The 14,532-nt window shown below is 42.2% G+C and overlaps 1 protein-coding gene across 1 annotated transcript; it reads right to left on the bottom strand.

Moving 5' to 3' along the window:
- Window positions 1–393: 393 nt before the first annotated feature.
- Window positions 394–13,814, bottom strand: LOC139320550 (cytosolic beta-glucosidase-like). The gene is given in 11 exon segments (XM_070948923.1): window positions 394–456; window positions 459–518; window positions 1,569–1,682; window positions 1,685–1,771; window positions 2,330–2,407; window positions 2,410–2,481; window positions 2,483–2,544; window positions 7,528–7,591; window positions 7,593–7,652; window positions 7,654–7,763; window positions 13,757–13,814. Coding segments are annotated over 11 exon segments (828 nt in total).
- Between the last annotated feature and the right edge of the window lie 718 nt (window positions 13,815–14,532).

The raw sequence follows: 14,532 nt of genomic DNA, 5'->3' as shown, positions 1-14,532 counted from the left end.
TTCCAATTAATATGACTTTCGGGCATCATGAATTCAGATGAAGGCGATGTTCTCCTTGGCCCCAACATCAAGCTGTAGGACAGAGATCTTCAAACTTGGCAGCTTCAAGACTTGTGGACTTCAACTCCCAGAATTCTCCAGCCAGCTATGGTTGAGGAATTCTGGGAGTTGAAGTCCACAAGTCTTAAAGCTGCCTAGTTTGAAGACCTCTGCTGTAGGAGATCTAAGCTTGTTCTCTTTCTAAAAACATTTTCTTCCTAATTGCCATGTGCCTATCCAGATGTGCATTAACTTGGAGAGCCACTCGTCATTTGCTAAATGCAAATAAGCGCAGAGGAAAATTGCATTAAGTTTGCACAATTGATCTTCCCACATTTCTTAAATTGTACCTTTTTAAAATCTCCCATCAAAGCCAGCCTTAAAATAATCCCAGCGATGACCGTCATCAATGGAAGCTTCGGGTCACTTTGAGAGAAGCCGTTTTCGGTGATGTAAATTACGGGGTGATTATAGGTATCCTAGGATAAGGGAGCAGAAATTTTTTATTCGGAGCAGATGTTAAAAAAAAAAAAAAGCCCATAAAATCAGGTGCATTACCCTCCATCTACTTTAAGCTACAACTCCAAACTACTTTTCATCAAATTGCACTGACCCTATTAACTTAATTTTCCACCAGCTGACCTTTTTATGATTAACAGCGGAAAAGCAAAACTGTGCAAACATCCATGAAGGAGGAGAAATTACTTACTTTAATGAGAATACTGAAATATCTTTCTTTCTTTTCTTTCTTTTTTTTTTTTCTTTCTCTCTCTCCATTAGCATCTGCCGTGCTGGCATTGCATTTTTTAACCCTTCGGTTCTTGTAAAGGCACAAGAACAAACACCTTGCACCCCCGCACAGACTTGGCCTTCCTGTGCTGTGTCACTTCCCGGGATTTATGCAAAAAACGACTGGGTTTATGGATAAGCAGTTCAGAGCTAGGATGGGGAACTCAGGATAGCTTCAAGGGCAGCTTCGTCACGTAAACCCACACAAGGCGTTCGTAGGACTTGACACACGTGGCCAAAAAAAACATGTCATGGAGGAATTGCAACTTGCTATCAAAGTTCCCCTGGTCAATTCAACCTATTTTCCAAAGAACCAGAAGGCAAGATGAGAAGCAAAGGATGGAAACTAATCAAGGAGAGGAACAACCTGGAATTAAGGAGAAACTTCCTAACAGTGAGGACAATTAACCAGTGGAACAGAAGTTGCCTTCAGAAGTTGTGGGAGCTCCATCACTGGAGGTTTTGAAGAAGACACTGATAGAGGGCCCTGGTGGTGAACCTATGGCATGCATGAGCCCTCTCTGTGGATATAGGATCTCCTGCTTGAGCAGGGCGATGGACTAGAAGAATTCCAAGGAAAAAGAGAGGAGAAGCCACCTGAGATCCAGCAGGCAGTTCAAATGGGACAGGAGAGGTGATAAAACATTTCACTGGGTATAATCCAGCTTCTTTGAGTACATGAAACGGCTTTCCAATCTCAACTAATGGGTGTTAAGTGCCTCAGACTTAGAGTGGGATACGTTACAGTTGCTCCTCGACTGACAACAATCCATTCTGCCCAATCGGAGTCCGTCCTGTTTTTCCCAAAAGAGTTTATGGTAACTATGCCAAGCTTCAGCACGAGCCTTGATCACGTGTTATGGGCTGCCGGATATCCACCGACACCAGGCATTGAGGCACCTTGTGCTATAATTCCCTTTTCATAGCCATACACAGCAACAACGTGTCTTGTGAGTCTGTAGAGATTCTCACCCATCCAGGTCATGGTTGTCCCAAAGGTGCTTTTTCAGGAGGCAACTACAACAACAACAGTGTTGTTGTTGTTGAGGCAACTGGATTTTCTTGTTGTTTTTCTTTGAAGAAGTTTCGCTTCTTCTCATCCCAGAAGCTTCTTCAGCTCTGCCTGGATGGTGGGGAATGGAAGGATTGATACTCCTTGCAGACAGCTGGTCATTTGCATCCTTTTTAGAGAGTCATTGAGGCCACTTGGAGGTTAGTCTGTGTTCTCAGGGTCACCTGAGTGGTGCAAATGGGTTGGGAGCTTTCTTAGAACTGCTGAAAGGACAGCCATTTGCACCACTCAGGTGACCCTGAGGACACAGACAAACTTCCAAGTGGCCTCAATGATTCTCTCAAAAGGATGCAAATGACCAGCTGTCTGCAAGGAATATAGATCCTTCCGTTCCCCACCATCCAGGCAGAGCTGAAGAAGCTTCTGGGATGAGAAGCAAAACATCTTCAGAAGAATAAAACCAGAAAGCCCACCTTTACAACAACGTATGTGTGGCTCTTTAATGGTGATCCATAGCTCCACTCGGTCCCCAAAGGTTTGGAAACAGAACTTGGTCGTAAGTGTTAAACGCTTCCAACTGTGGCACCAGATCTCCGGCCACCTCGCTCTTCTGAACGCTGAGGTAAGCAAAAGTGATACAGGGGTGACCACAGAGGTCAGGCCGACGGAGAGCAGGCCATCGATCACTTTGTCGTAATAATGAACTCCCGAGGAAGGAAAGACCAAAAGGTTGGCAAGGTTGGTGATTTGTTTCTTTCAAGTTGCTCGTGGTCGTTGTTATCTCTTGCGCTTGAGCAATAATTCCTCCCTCTCTTCCAAATTGAGCCATTTAAAAACAGGATTATTGACATATTAGGAGGGTTGAAACACAGCCAGCCTTGTGCTTAACGTGAGCGCACAGAGACTTCCAGTGACGAACCCTGAAGGATCAGAGTTTATTATTCTATGTTCCATAAAAGCTGGTCATCAACCTATGAAAAACCCACGTGACACAGAAAAAGACTTCATTCTATATGTCTAGTCCAGGGGTCTGCAACCGTAAACACTCAAAGAGCCATTTGGACCCGTTTCCCACAGAAAAGAAAACTCCGGGAGCCACAAAAACCCTTCCCGTGCCTGACTATTTCCTGAGCGGTCACAAAACTAGCATATGTAGTTGAATTAAACGTTCTGTTTTCTTCTGAAACTTTTCTTTTCTTGGATTTATCCATGGTTGGCTAAAACCTCAATAAATCGCCTGCCAGCAGGTGTCGCACATTGGCGGTTGTGGTGTATATTTTGAGTGACAAGGAGCCACAGCAGAGGGGTGAAAGAGCCACATGCGGCTCCAGAGCCACAGGTTGCTGACCCCTGGTCTATGGAGGGTTTCAATCATCCAGGTTCATGGTTGTCCCAAAGGTGCTTTTTCCAGAGGCAACTGGACTTTCTGGTTTTGCTTTGAAGACATTTCACTTTCCGAAGAAGCTTCTTCAGCTCTGGAGAAGCAAAACATCATCAAAGAAAACCAAGAAAGTTCAGTTGCCTCTGGGGAAAAAAGCACTTTGGGGACTTAACTCTATAGGATTTAGAGCTATTTTGGCTTTGATGCGGCGGCTCAGTGGCTAAGACGCTGAGCTTGTCGATCGGAAGGTCGGCAGTTCAGCGGTTCGAATCCCGAGTGCCACGTAACGGGGTGAGCTCCCATTCCTTGTCCCAGCTTCTGCCAACCTAGCAGTTTGAAAGCAGGTAAAAAATGCAAGTAGAAAAATAGGGACCACCTTTGGTGGGAAGGTAACAGCGTTCCGTGTGCCTTTGGCGTTGAGTCATGCCGGCCACATGACCACGGAGACGTCTTCGGACAGCGCTGGCTCTTTGGCTTTGAAACGGAGAGGAGCACCGCCCCACTAGAGTCGGGAACGACTAGCATATATGTGCGAGGGGAACCTTTACCTTTATCTTTTGGCTTTGATTCACAAAAGATGATATTCGAAATGTTAAATGGTGCCTGCCTAATTCCCTAGGGACCTGGGGCTGTTGCAAGGACGACATAGCTGCTTTCAAGGGCTGCCCACGGTTGCTTCATTCAGGCCTTTCCTCCGTCCCTGATTCCTTCTCGGAATCAAAGCCAAAACCTCGCACAGCCCAAGTCTGTTTTATTTAATTATCAGCAGATTTCCAAGCAATGTCTCCTCTTGTGAAAGCACCCGGTGATTAACACCAATTAACACAGAACAATTTTTTTTTCTTTTTAATACTCTGGCTTTCTGTTCACTCACGTTAAAACATTTAAACACACACGTGTGCGCACTCACAGAAGGGCCAGATGTCTTGTTCTGCATTATCTTTATCCAGACAGTGTTGGGCATTGAAATAATTCTGCTCTCGCAGCTGCACCATATGGTCGGTCGTACTTCGAGCATGCCAGCCGTCCTGCTTGCAATCCAGCCTCCGATGCAACAAGATTCCCCCAGACGTTGGCACGGGCTTCCACAGAAAGTCAAGAGGCAGACTTTTCTTACTTCGCAACGGACCTTTTGGGCTGCTTCTTCTTGCTGTTGTTGCTGATGAGGATAACACAGGGGGTCCTCAATTTGCAAGAGTTAACTTAGTGACTGTTTCAGCCTTACGACGGCGCTGGAAAAAAAAGGGGACTATTCACTGCGATTGCAAAGTGCTGAAGATGATGGCCCTTTTAGACTCAGATTCAGATTAACAGAGTTGGAAGGGACCTCGTAGGTCATCTAGTCCAACCAGGGGTGAAATGCTACGGGTTCACTCCAGTTCGGGCAAACCGGTAGTGATAAAAACTACCGGTTCAGGCAAACTGGTAGTAAAAAAATGCTTTAAAAAAGTAAAAAAAAGGAGGGGGGGGTTTCCGACGATCGTGCAGCACAGCTGTGATCGTTGGAATCTTTTTTTAAAAAAACTTTTAAAAAGCATTTTTTAACTTTCTTATTCGCCCGAACCTGTAGTAAAAAAAAATGCTTTAAAAAAGTTAAAAAAAAAAGTTGGCCACACCCACCCAGTCACATGACCCCACCACTACCAAGCCACGCCCCACCAAGCCACGCCCACAGAGCCGGTAGCAACAAATTTTACATTTCACCACCGAGTCCAACCCCCTGCCCAAGTAGGAGACCCCTACACCATTTCTGACAGAGGGCAGTCCAGTTCTCTTCTTGAAAGAGTCTCAGTATTTAGCATGTTAGTAATACAATTACAAAAAATTATTCTAAAAATGAAGGAAGATGGAACGAGACAGTGGTGGGTTTCAAATTTTTTTACTACTGGTTCTGTGGGCGTGGCTTGGTGGGCGTGGCATGGCTTGGTGGGCGTGGCTTGGTGGGCATGGCAGGGGAAGGATATTGCAAAATCTCCATTCCCTCCCCACTCGGGCCAGTCGGAGCTGGTATTTGCCGGTTCTCCGAACTGCTCAAAATTTCCGCTACCGGTTCTCCAGAACCTGTCAAAACCTGCTGAATTTCACCCCTGGAATGGGAGAGAAATATTGCATTCTGGAAGTTTCTAAAGTATTCATGTCCCGTGATCATGAATATACAGAGACTACTTTAAGACGGACATTATATACTAAGACGGTGACATTTCAAAAAGATATTTATGTGCTCTTTCCTACTATATTCCACCAAATTACCAAATGTATAATGAAATATGACCCAAATATGGGGTCAACGGTAACAAAACTGCTGAGCCTGGCGGCGCAGCAGACTAATAGCTTGTTATTATCATCCAGCTGCCTGCAATTACTGCTAGTTCGAATCTCCCCCGCCTTCCATCCTTTCTAAGGTAGGTAAATTGAGGACCCGGTTTGTGGGGGCAATCAGCTGACTTTGTATAAATATACAAAAGGATGAAGGCTATTGCTTAACGCATTGTAAGCCGCCCTGAGTCTCCGGAGAAGGGCGGCATATAAATCAAATTTAAAAAAAAACAAACAAACAAAGAAAAAAGTACAAGCAACTTAGAGTACTTATTTTGGTATAGTAGTATATAGCCTTCACTGATAATAACGGCTCCGGCATCTCTTTTACGTTTTCAAAAGATTAAGGTTAAACTGTGCTTATGGAAAGTTTTAATTTGGAGTATTTTCGGGGAGGTGTAAAAATAAATAACCCCCAACCCCCGTCCACCCACCCACAAAAGAGTTGGGAAGACAAATTGGGGGAGGGGGGAGGAAAGAAAGCTGAGGTGCCTTTTATTTGAGATGCCAAATTGGTGGTGAGTCAGCTCATGTGATGCTTAAAAAAAGGACATTGCAAGCTGAGGTTTCTAATTCCCTTCCTGCTCTTTGAGAAAAGGAGGGGAAAAAAAACCCCGCACCACCCCCCAACCCAATGCAGATGGGACCGTGGCCTTTCCAAACTTCGGCGGCTGCAATCTTTTTAACAGATCACTGCTCAGCAGAAGCGAGATCCTGGGTAATGAAACCCAACCTACTAGAAGAGTTCCCGGTGCCCTTTTGATAAATTGAAAGTTCATAATATTAATCAGAATGTTTACCATGAGAACCGAGCAGGAGAATATTTCTTTCTTTTTTTTTTTTTTTTGCTCAAAAAAATAAAAATAAAAGAAAGAGGAGAACCGGATCGGTAAACAAGGAGGATTTTGCTGACTGTGATCTTAGAAGTGCCCATTATAGGTGTCCTTTTGCTCCGGCATAAAAAAAAAACGAGTCACCTCTTCTGGGTTGAAGTGCTGTCAACCAGCACTTGATTTCTCTCTGAAAACCGCTGCCATTTATTCAGGTCTTTTAGTGACCAAAAAAACAAACAAAAAAACTCGTCTTCCAACTCTTTTCTGGCAAAAAAAAAAAAAAAAAAGTCCACTAACTAGAGCAGGGGTCCCCAACTTTGGCAACTGTAAGCCTGGCGGACAACCACTTCGGCCGAAAAAATGCTTTCAAAAGTAAAAAAAAAAAAAAAGCCTCTGATGATCACACAGCTCAGCTGGGATCATCAGAGGCTTTTAAAAGCATTTTTTTCCTGCAACTTCTTCGGCCGAAGAGGCTGTAGAAAAAATGCTTTCAAAAGGCTCCAACGAGCACAGTTGAGTTGCCTGATCGGCTGAAGAGGTTGTAGAAAAAATGGTTTTAAAAGGAAAAAAAAGAAAAAAAAGTTGGCCACACCCACCCAGTCACATTACACCCCCCCACCCCCACCAAGCCATGCCCACAGAACTGGTAGTAACAAATTTTACATTTCACCACTGCTATATATATATATCAAATTTATATTTCGCTTATAAAGAAAAAAAGGGAAACTAGTATAGATCTATTTCAAGCTATTTAGCTCTCATCAGCTAGCCATACCTTTACTTGGATTCGAACTTGGGCTGCCTGCATATAAATTTGGTATAAAATGGTTTGTCGTGAATGCAACTGCTTGAGGGCTCCTGGATTGGAGCTGAAAGGCAAAAGGGATGCTGTATGCTCCCTCCCACATGCTGGGGTAGACCAGGTGCCTCGATAGAAAAATCACTTTATTTATAGATATATAGATATATCCCATTTATATATCTCCTATATATATATATATATCTCCCATATATAATCCCATATATCCCATAATTACTGCCTAGAAAGTTGCCGTTTCAAATCTGCACCACAGACTCGGACACTGGATTAATTGTGCCAGACTGCGGCAATAACCTTGAATTAAAGGCAGCCCAAGTTTCTCTTTTGAAGGAAGAATTGCCTTTCTGGTTGATGACACCTGTCGTCCCATCAGGTAACAGACGTGACCAGGAAACAGAAAAAACGATAATGAATCCATCCAAGCTGTTTGATACATTTCAAATCTTCCTCCCACAGAGTGTAAACCGCCAGTGGCTACATCGCCAGTCTGGCTCCGGAAAACCCCACCTCCTCCCTGATGGGCGAACGTGTCCCAGACGCTGGGGCCTTTCTCATCTGCATCCCCCCAGCCTCCTGATTAAAAAAAACAAAACGATCCTTACACTTTTGACATGCGGAGAAGGCATGCAGGGAAGGCGTGAAGAATGCCTGCACACGGTTCGTTCGAACACCCAGCCCCCCTCACCCCCAAAACAAACTATCACTTAAGACTGCTGATGCGCGACTTAAGCGTATCCTTTCCACTCTTTACTTGAGTTTCCCCTACGTTTACAGCCAGGAGTCACACAGAGAACCAGACCAAGTACAATTAAAATTTACGTTGTTAAGCAAGACCGTTGTTGAGTGAGCTTTGTCCCACTTTACAACCTTTCTTGCCCCAGCCGTTAAGTGTATCGCCGTGGTTGTTCGGTTAACCACATGATTAAGAAGTGAATCCGGCATCCCCACTGACTCGCCAAAGTTGATCACAAGTGATCCGAGGACACCGCAGGCGTCATAAATGTGAGTCAGTTGCCAAGCGTCCGAATTCTGACCATGAAGGGATGCTGCAATGGTTGTTAAGTGTGAAAAACAGTCATGAGTCACTTTTTTCCAGTGCGGTTTTTTTTTTAATTAATTAATTAATTAATTAATTAATTAATTTATTTATTTATTTATAATTTAATTTATATACCGCCCTTCTCCCGAAGGACTCAGGGTGGTGTACAGCCAATTAAAAACACAAGATACAAGCAACAGTATTAAAATAGTTAAAAGTATTAAACAATTTCGGCCCAAATTTAAAACCCAAAATTTAAAACACCCAATTTAAAATCATTTACATAGATAGGCCTGCCTGGCGGAACAGCAGGGTCTTAAGGTTGCAACTTTGGACAGAAGCCACATTCCCTTAACGACAATTTTAACTAACTTTAACACCTGCAGCGATTCGCTTAGCGACTGTGGCTAGAAAGGTCGTAAAACGGGGCAAAGCTCACTTAACAATTGTCGGCTCACAGAGCAGTGGAAATTTTGGTAGTTGAGAAGTACCTGTCGTCTATTTATTTTATTTAATTTTGTAGAAAAATCTCTTTTTGACCATACTTATTTCAAACGGCGATGTGTGGATGTGATTGATCGCTAATTTCAGTTCTACCCTAGTTGGCTGATGCTGTCCTTTGAGGGGAAGTTTTGCATAAAAAGAGCTTAAAAAACAAAACAAAAAACAGGAAGACATGATGCACAGGTGCGGGGACATTTAAATGCCCGAAGAGCCACAGCAAGACTTCATGTATCGGGAAAGGCAACATTATGCACAATACGACGCAATAAGTAAAAGCAGAAGTGATATTCAGCTGGTTCAGATCGGTTCACCCGAACCGGTAGCAGAAATTGTGGGTGGGCCCGTCCCAGCACTATGCCGTCCTATTTAGGCACATTTTGAAGCCATGTGCATGCATGCAAGCCACGCACGCGAGCAAAACTCATGCGCGGAAGGCCGCACACACGCTCACATTTGCGAACCAGTAGGGAAAGTAAGTTTTTACCACTTCTGAGTAAAAGATCTGATTCGCGTCAAGTTATCTTCCAAATTGTGTCCGGCGTATGGGTCATCCTTGATGTTGTGAGTCATCCCTTATTTTCTCCCCATCTGTCGGCAAGACGACGATGACTTTGGGATAAATAACAGCACAGCGTCAGGATGTGAAGAGATGGAGGAGCTGCAATATATTTTTCGGAGAGCGAAGAAAGGGGGAAAAAATGAAGGATTTGACACCAGGCTGATATTTATTGTGGCAGCTCCGTGTTTCTCAGAATCTGTAGATCTGTCCTCAGATAGCAAAATATATTGATGGCTCTTATTTTCCTCATTCACACTTTCAGGGGGCTGTAATCTGGGTTTAAGGGGGAAAAAATGTTCCGATAAATGTGAAGAGAAAAAAAAAAAACAACTACATGGCCTGAGAGCATTGATCATTTAGGATCACCACAGCTCACTGCAGATTACTAAAGTGATTTCCAAATGTGTAGATTGGTAGGTAGGTAGGTAGGTAGGTAGGTAGGTAGGTAGGTAGGTAGGTAGATAGATAGATAGATAGATAGATAGATAGATAGATAGATAGATAGATTTCTTTTCTTTTCTTTTCTTTTCTTTTCTTTTCTTTTCTTTTCTTTTCTTTTCTTTTCTTTTCTTTTCATAGGCCTTTATGTGTATTTCTCTTTAACCAGGTTCTTCCTATGTAAACCAAGATTTTTATGTAGCCCTAGTTCAGTGAAATCACAATCCACTAGTTTCTAGGATTTTTTCAGGCAGCCAGCAAGAAAAGAAAACAAATACTGTACCTTTACAGGGAGGATACATGGGATGAGGGTGTGGCTAACTGATGAGGACTAAAAAGTCCGAAATAGATCTATCTTAGTCTCCTTAGTCTCCCAATGGGCAGCAGGGTGCTTGCTGGCTGCCTGAGGAAAAAAAGCCTAGAAACTAGTGGATTGTGATTTCACTGAACTAAGGCTACATAAAAATCTTGGTTTACGTAGGAAGAACCTGGCTAAAGAGAAATATACATACATACATACATACATACATACATACATACATACATAAAGACAGCAGACAAGATGAATTCCTCCAGAAAACAACCATTTTAGGTTGTCCTTTGAAGGTCCCAGGAGCCTCTTTGAAGGGAAGGAAATGTCATTCTAAACTATGGCCTCGGGCACATATAGAAGATGTGAATTAATGTAACAGCATCTCTGCAAAATTTCTGCTTTTCACTTAGACTGGAAGGAACCGGGGGGGGGGGGAGTGTTTGGGAAAACCGCAAAGGTTTTCACAAATTAAATTTTACACTAGGTTGTTTGCAACCTCTGCATAATTTTTCTTTCTTTTTTGCATCCCGATAGTTTAAAGATATTTCTTAGCGATTTCAACGCCTTTGATAGAGGTCACTATTTAAAATGTCATTATGGGCTGCAATGATGCTTACCTCACATTTCCCCCCCCCCACACACACACACCCTAATTCTCTTAAGTGTATTGCCAGCATAACGTTACAGGAGGAGCTGCAGTCTAGGACCTCAGCCGTCACTTGATGAGGTAGTCCTGAAAGACCTTGGAATCTTTGCTGCAGGTTCTTCTACGGTCAAAAGTGGATGCAGATCACAACGAAGGACTTTAAAAGGGGCTCAAAGGATGTATGAGAAAAACTGAGGGGCCTTTCAGGCACTTGGGCTCCGCTGTAGGGACGAGGGGCACGGCTGGTTTGGAGAAAGAGGGATGCGAAGAAGAGGAAGAGGCGGTGGCAGCCTTGACCAGGAGGTCTGATTGGGCACCAGTGTCTTTCAGAACGCAATTCAAGGTGCTGGTTGTCCCTTTATATACTGGTACTATAAAAGATAAAGATAAAGGTTCCCCTCGCACATATGTGCTAGTCATTCCTGACTCTAGGGGACTGTGCTCATCTCCATTTCAAAGCCGAAGAGCCAGCGCTGTCCGAAGATGTCTCCGTGGTCCTGTGGCCGGCATGACTCAATGCCAAAGGCGCACGGAACGCTGTTACCTTCCCACCAAAGGTGGCCCCTATTTTTCTACTTGCATTTTTTACCTGCTTTCGAACCGCTAGATTGGCAGAAGCTGGGACAAGAAATGGGAGCTCACCCCATTACGCGGCACTAGGGATTCGAACCGCTGAACTGCTGACCTTTCGATTGACAAGCTCTAAAATGTCCTAATTAAGTATTGCTTAATACTGACAAATTACTTCAGCGTTACTCTCCAGAAAAATTAGATGACGTAGTTGCGCTTAACATGCAGGTTTAGCAATTCTGGTCCTAAGATAAAACTGGCTGTGGATATGAATCCATGCAGATGGCTTTTTTCCATGCAAGATATTTCACTACACCCTAAAATTTGGTGTGTTCTGACAATGGCCCTGAAAGAAAATGTAAAGATTGTAATTATTGGCTCTCAGACTGGTGCTGTGACCAAATGATGGGTGAAACGAGAAAACAAGAACTACGTTCTTCAGACTTTTCCTCACAGTAAACCATCTAAATGTAACAGGAATACTTTTAAGATGGCGGAAGGCCTTTGGTATAATTCTGTGAGGACGTCTGTTTGTAGTGAAGCTGTGGTGGGCTGCTACCGGTTTGCCCCGGATTGGGCCAACCGGTAGCAGTGGGAGGCTCCGCCCACCCGCCTGGACATCTCTGCACATGCGCAGAAGCGTCGCATGCGCGAGCACCCACAAGCAAACCTGTAGCGGCCAAAATTGAAGCCCACTACTGTAGCGAAGCACTAGCACCGAACAAAGTGAGCAAAGAAGAAAGGAATAAACCTGAGCTAAAATTCTTGCTCGTGTTTTATAGAAAGTTAATGCTGTTCAGAGCTCCTTCTCTGAAAAGTTAAAGGGACTTTATGGCTCAGAACCATTTATAAATTAAATATCAGCTAATCTCCAAGATGAATATCTAGGCAACACTTTTTACACCAGGCCTCAATAAAAATGCCTTTTGATAATCAATCACTATTACAAAGATTCAAGCTGGAAAAGATATATGAGGAGGACATCCAGTCTACCCCCTCGCTGAGGCCAAACTCCTTCTTGGAATATATTCATCTTTAAAAGTAGGTTTAATGGAAGGTTAAATAGATTGGAAGGAGCTAAAGCTTTCCTAGAATGTGAGATATCTCTTCCTCACAGATACGGAGGCATGCCTGGGCTTCCAAAGAAATGGTGGATTGAAGACATTTCCACAAAATGAAAAGCAAACATCTGTCGTGGAATGAAAAATAAGCCGGTAGACCATCTCTTCATAATCCCACTCTGGATAAGGAAAGGATTTGAGATTGCCCATATATTTGATCATCAATTCAATTTCTTCCCAGAGAAAGTGTCAAGCTATTTGATGCTTCAAACGTTCACTTTCCTGCGATCAACTAAATTTAAAATAATTTTAAAAAATAAATAAATAAATAAAGCAGGACTATTTGGCATATTCGAGAAATATAGTACTTGGGATTTCTTTTACTTTAGCAGCCCATGCTTCCCTATTTCTTTGTAAGACACCATGGGAGATCTTATGCAGAGTCAGAATCACATGTTCCAGTAAAATAGCATTTATTGAGCCCAGCACATTTCAGAAAATGTTCCCTGCTGAAAGGCACTTAAAAACATTTTTTTTATTCTGCAGAATATGGTGATTGACATAAAAACAACATATTTGAAATACTGAATAACTGAATAATGAAGGATTATAAATTGAACAAGCATAAATTATTTTAATTTAACATAAGTGTTTGTGTTATTATTAGAATTATATAAGCTTGCTAAATGTAATAAATACGATTAATAATATTCTATTTGTCTTAAAAGGAATTACACAGAATAGGGTGACTGGCATAGAAATGACACATTGAAATATTGAATAACTAAATAATGAAAGATTATAATTTAATAAGAATATGTATATTATTACTAGAATTATATAAGCTTGCTAAATGTAATAAATACGATTAATAATATTCTATTTGTCTTAAAAGGAATTACACAGAATAGGGTGACTGGCATAGAAATGACACATTGAAATATTGAATAACTAAATAATGAAAGATTATAATTTAATAAGAATATGTATATTATTACTAGAATTATATAAGCTTGTTAAATGAAACAAATACGATTAATACTATTTTATTTCTATCAAAACGTATGACACTCACACACAATTATATGTTTGTAAAAAAATAAAAAACTTGAGGGGGAAAAACATTTTTTTAAAAAAACAGTGTTGCAAAGAGACATGAATTGTGACACTAAAAGGCGATTCAAAATAATCCGTTAGATCCAACATAGAATAGTCTCAGGTTAACAGATCCAAACACTAAAAATATGTCTGTAGGTGCCAGAAACAAGAATTTTAACACAATGAGCACAAAATTAATGGTTTGCAAGAAACACAAGCGTATCTTATGCCATGCAGCATATGCTTCTCTCTATTCTAACTGGAAATAATAAAGATGAAAGAGAACACCAAGTATAAAAAGTATTTTTAAAAAAAAAGAAAGAAGGAAAATCAGGTACCTTGAATCTGATATGTTTCGGTAGCTGAGCCCCAGGCAAACTTTTCTGGGAAAGTCATACTTTCAAGATTCCAGATGTCTCTCAAGAGTCGTCTAAGAAGATACTTGGATTTTGCATTCAAGGAATATCTTAATCCAACATTCCTTATCTATGTTCACCTCCCCAATGAAAGAGTCCTGTCAAACACAGAACAGGATCTGTTCTTTTAAACCACCACGTATCGAATGAAGGAAACACCACACACCAGTTCTAGAGAATCTCAAAAATAAAGTACTGGAGTTTCCCAGAAGACAAGCCTGTCAGGTTTCCAAGTAACACCCCCAATGAAAGAAAACTCCAAGACTTGAGTTTCCTCAAAGTTCCACTTTATTAGAGATGTCATATTGGAACATCTGGGAAAACCTGAATCTGAAAGCTTCCAGGTTTTCCCCACCCAAAAGAAAGTTCAAGTCCCTGCCCAGCACTCACATGTCCATTATGTGCCCCAATCCAAGCACCGTCCCAAACGGAGATGCCTCCCAGTTCCAGCCGTCCAGGTGCAGGGCAAGATGTCCTTGACTCTCTGAGAAAGGAATGTTATTATGACTACCCTGTTTCCCCGAAAATAAGACATCTCCTGATAATAAGCCCAATCGGGGTTTTGAGCGCATGTGCTAAAATTTCCCCCTGAAAATAAACCCTCCCTGAAAATATTTAAACGCAGAGCTGAAAATCAGGTAAGACCACAAGAGGAGGCCCATCTTGCTCCACGTGCCCCAAAATAATAAGACCTCCCC

This window comes from Pituophis catenifer, unplaced genomic scaffold (assembly GCF_029215685.1).
Source record: "Pituophis catenifer annectens isolate HBS135680 unplaced genomic scaffold, rPitCat1.0.hap2 SCAF_8, whole genome shotgun sequence".
NCBI classification, from domain to species: Eukaryota; Metazoa; Chordata; class Lepidosauria; order Squamata; family Colubridae; genus Pituophis; species Pituophis catenifer.
This window is presented reverse-complemented; position numbering and strand designations above follow the sequence as displayed.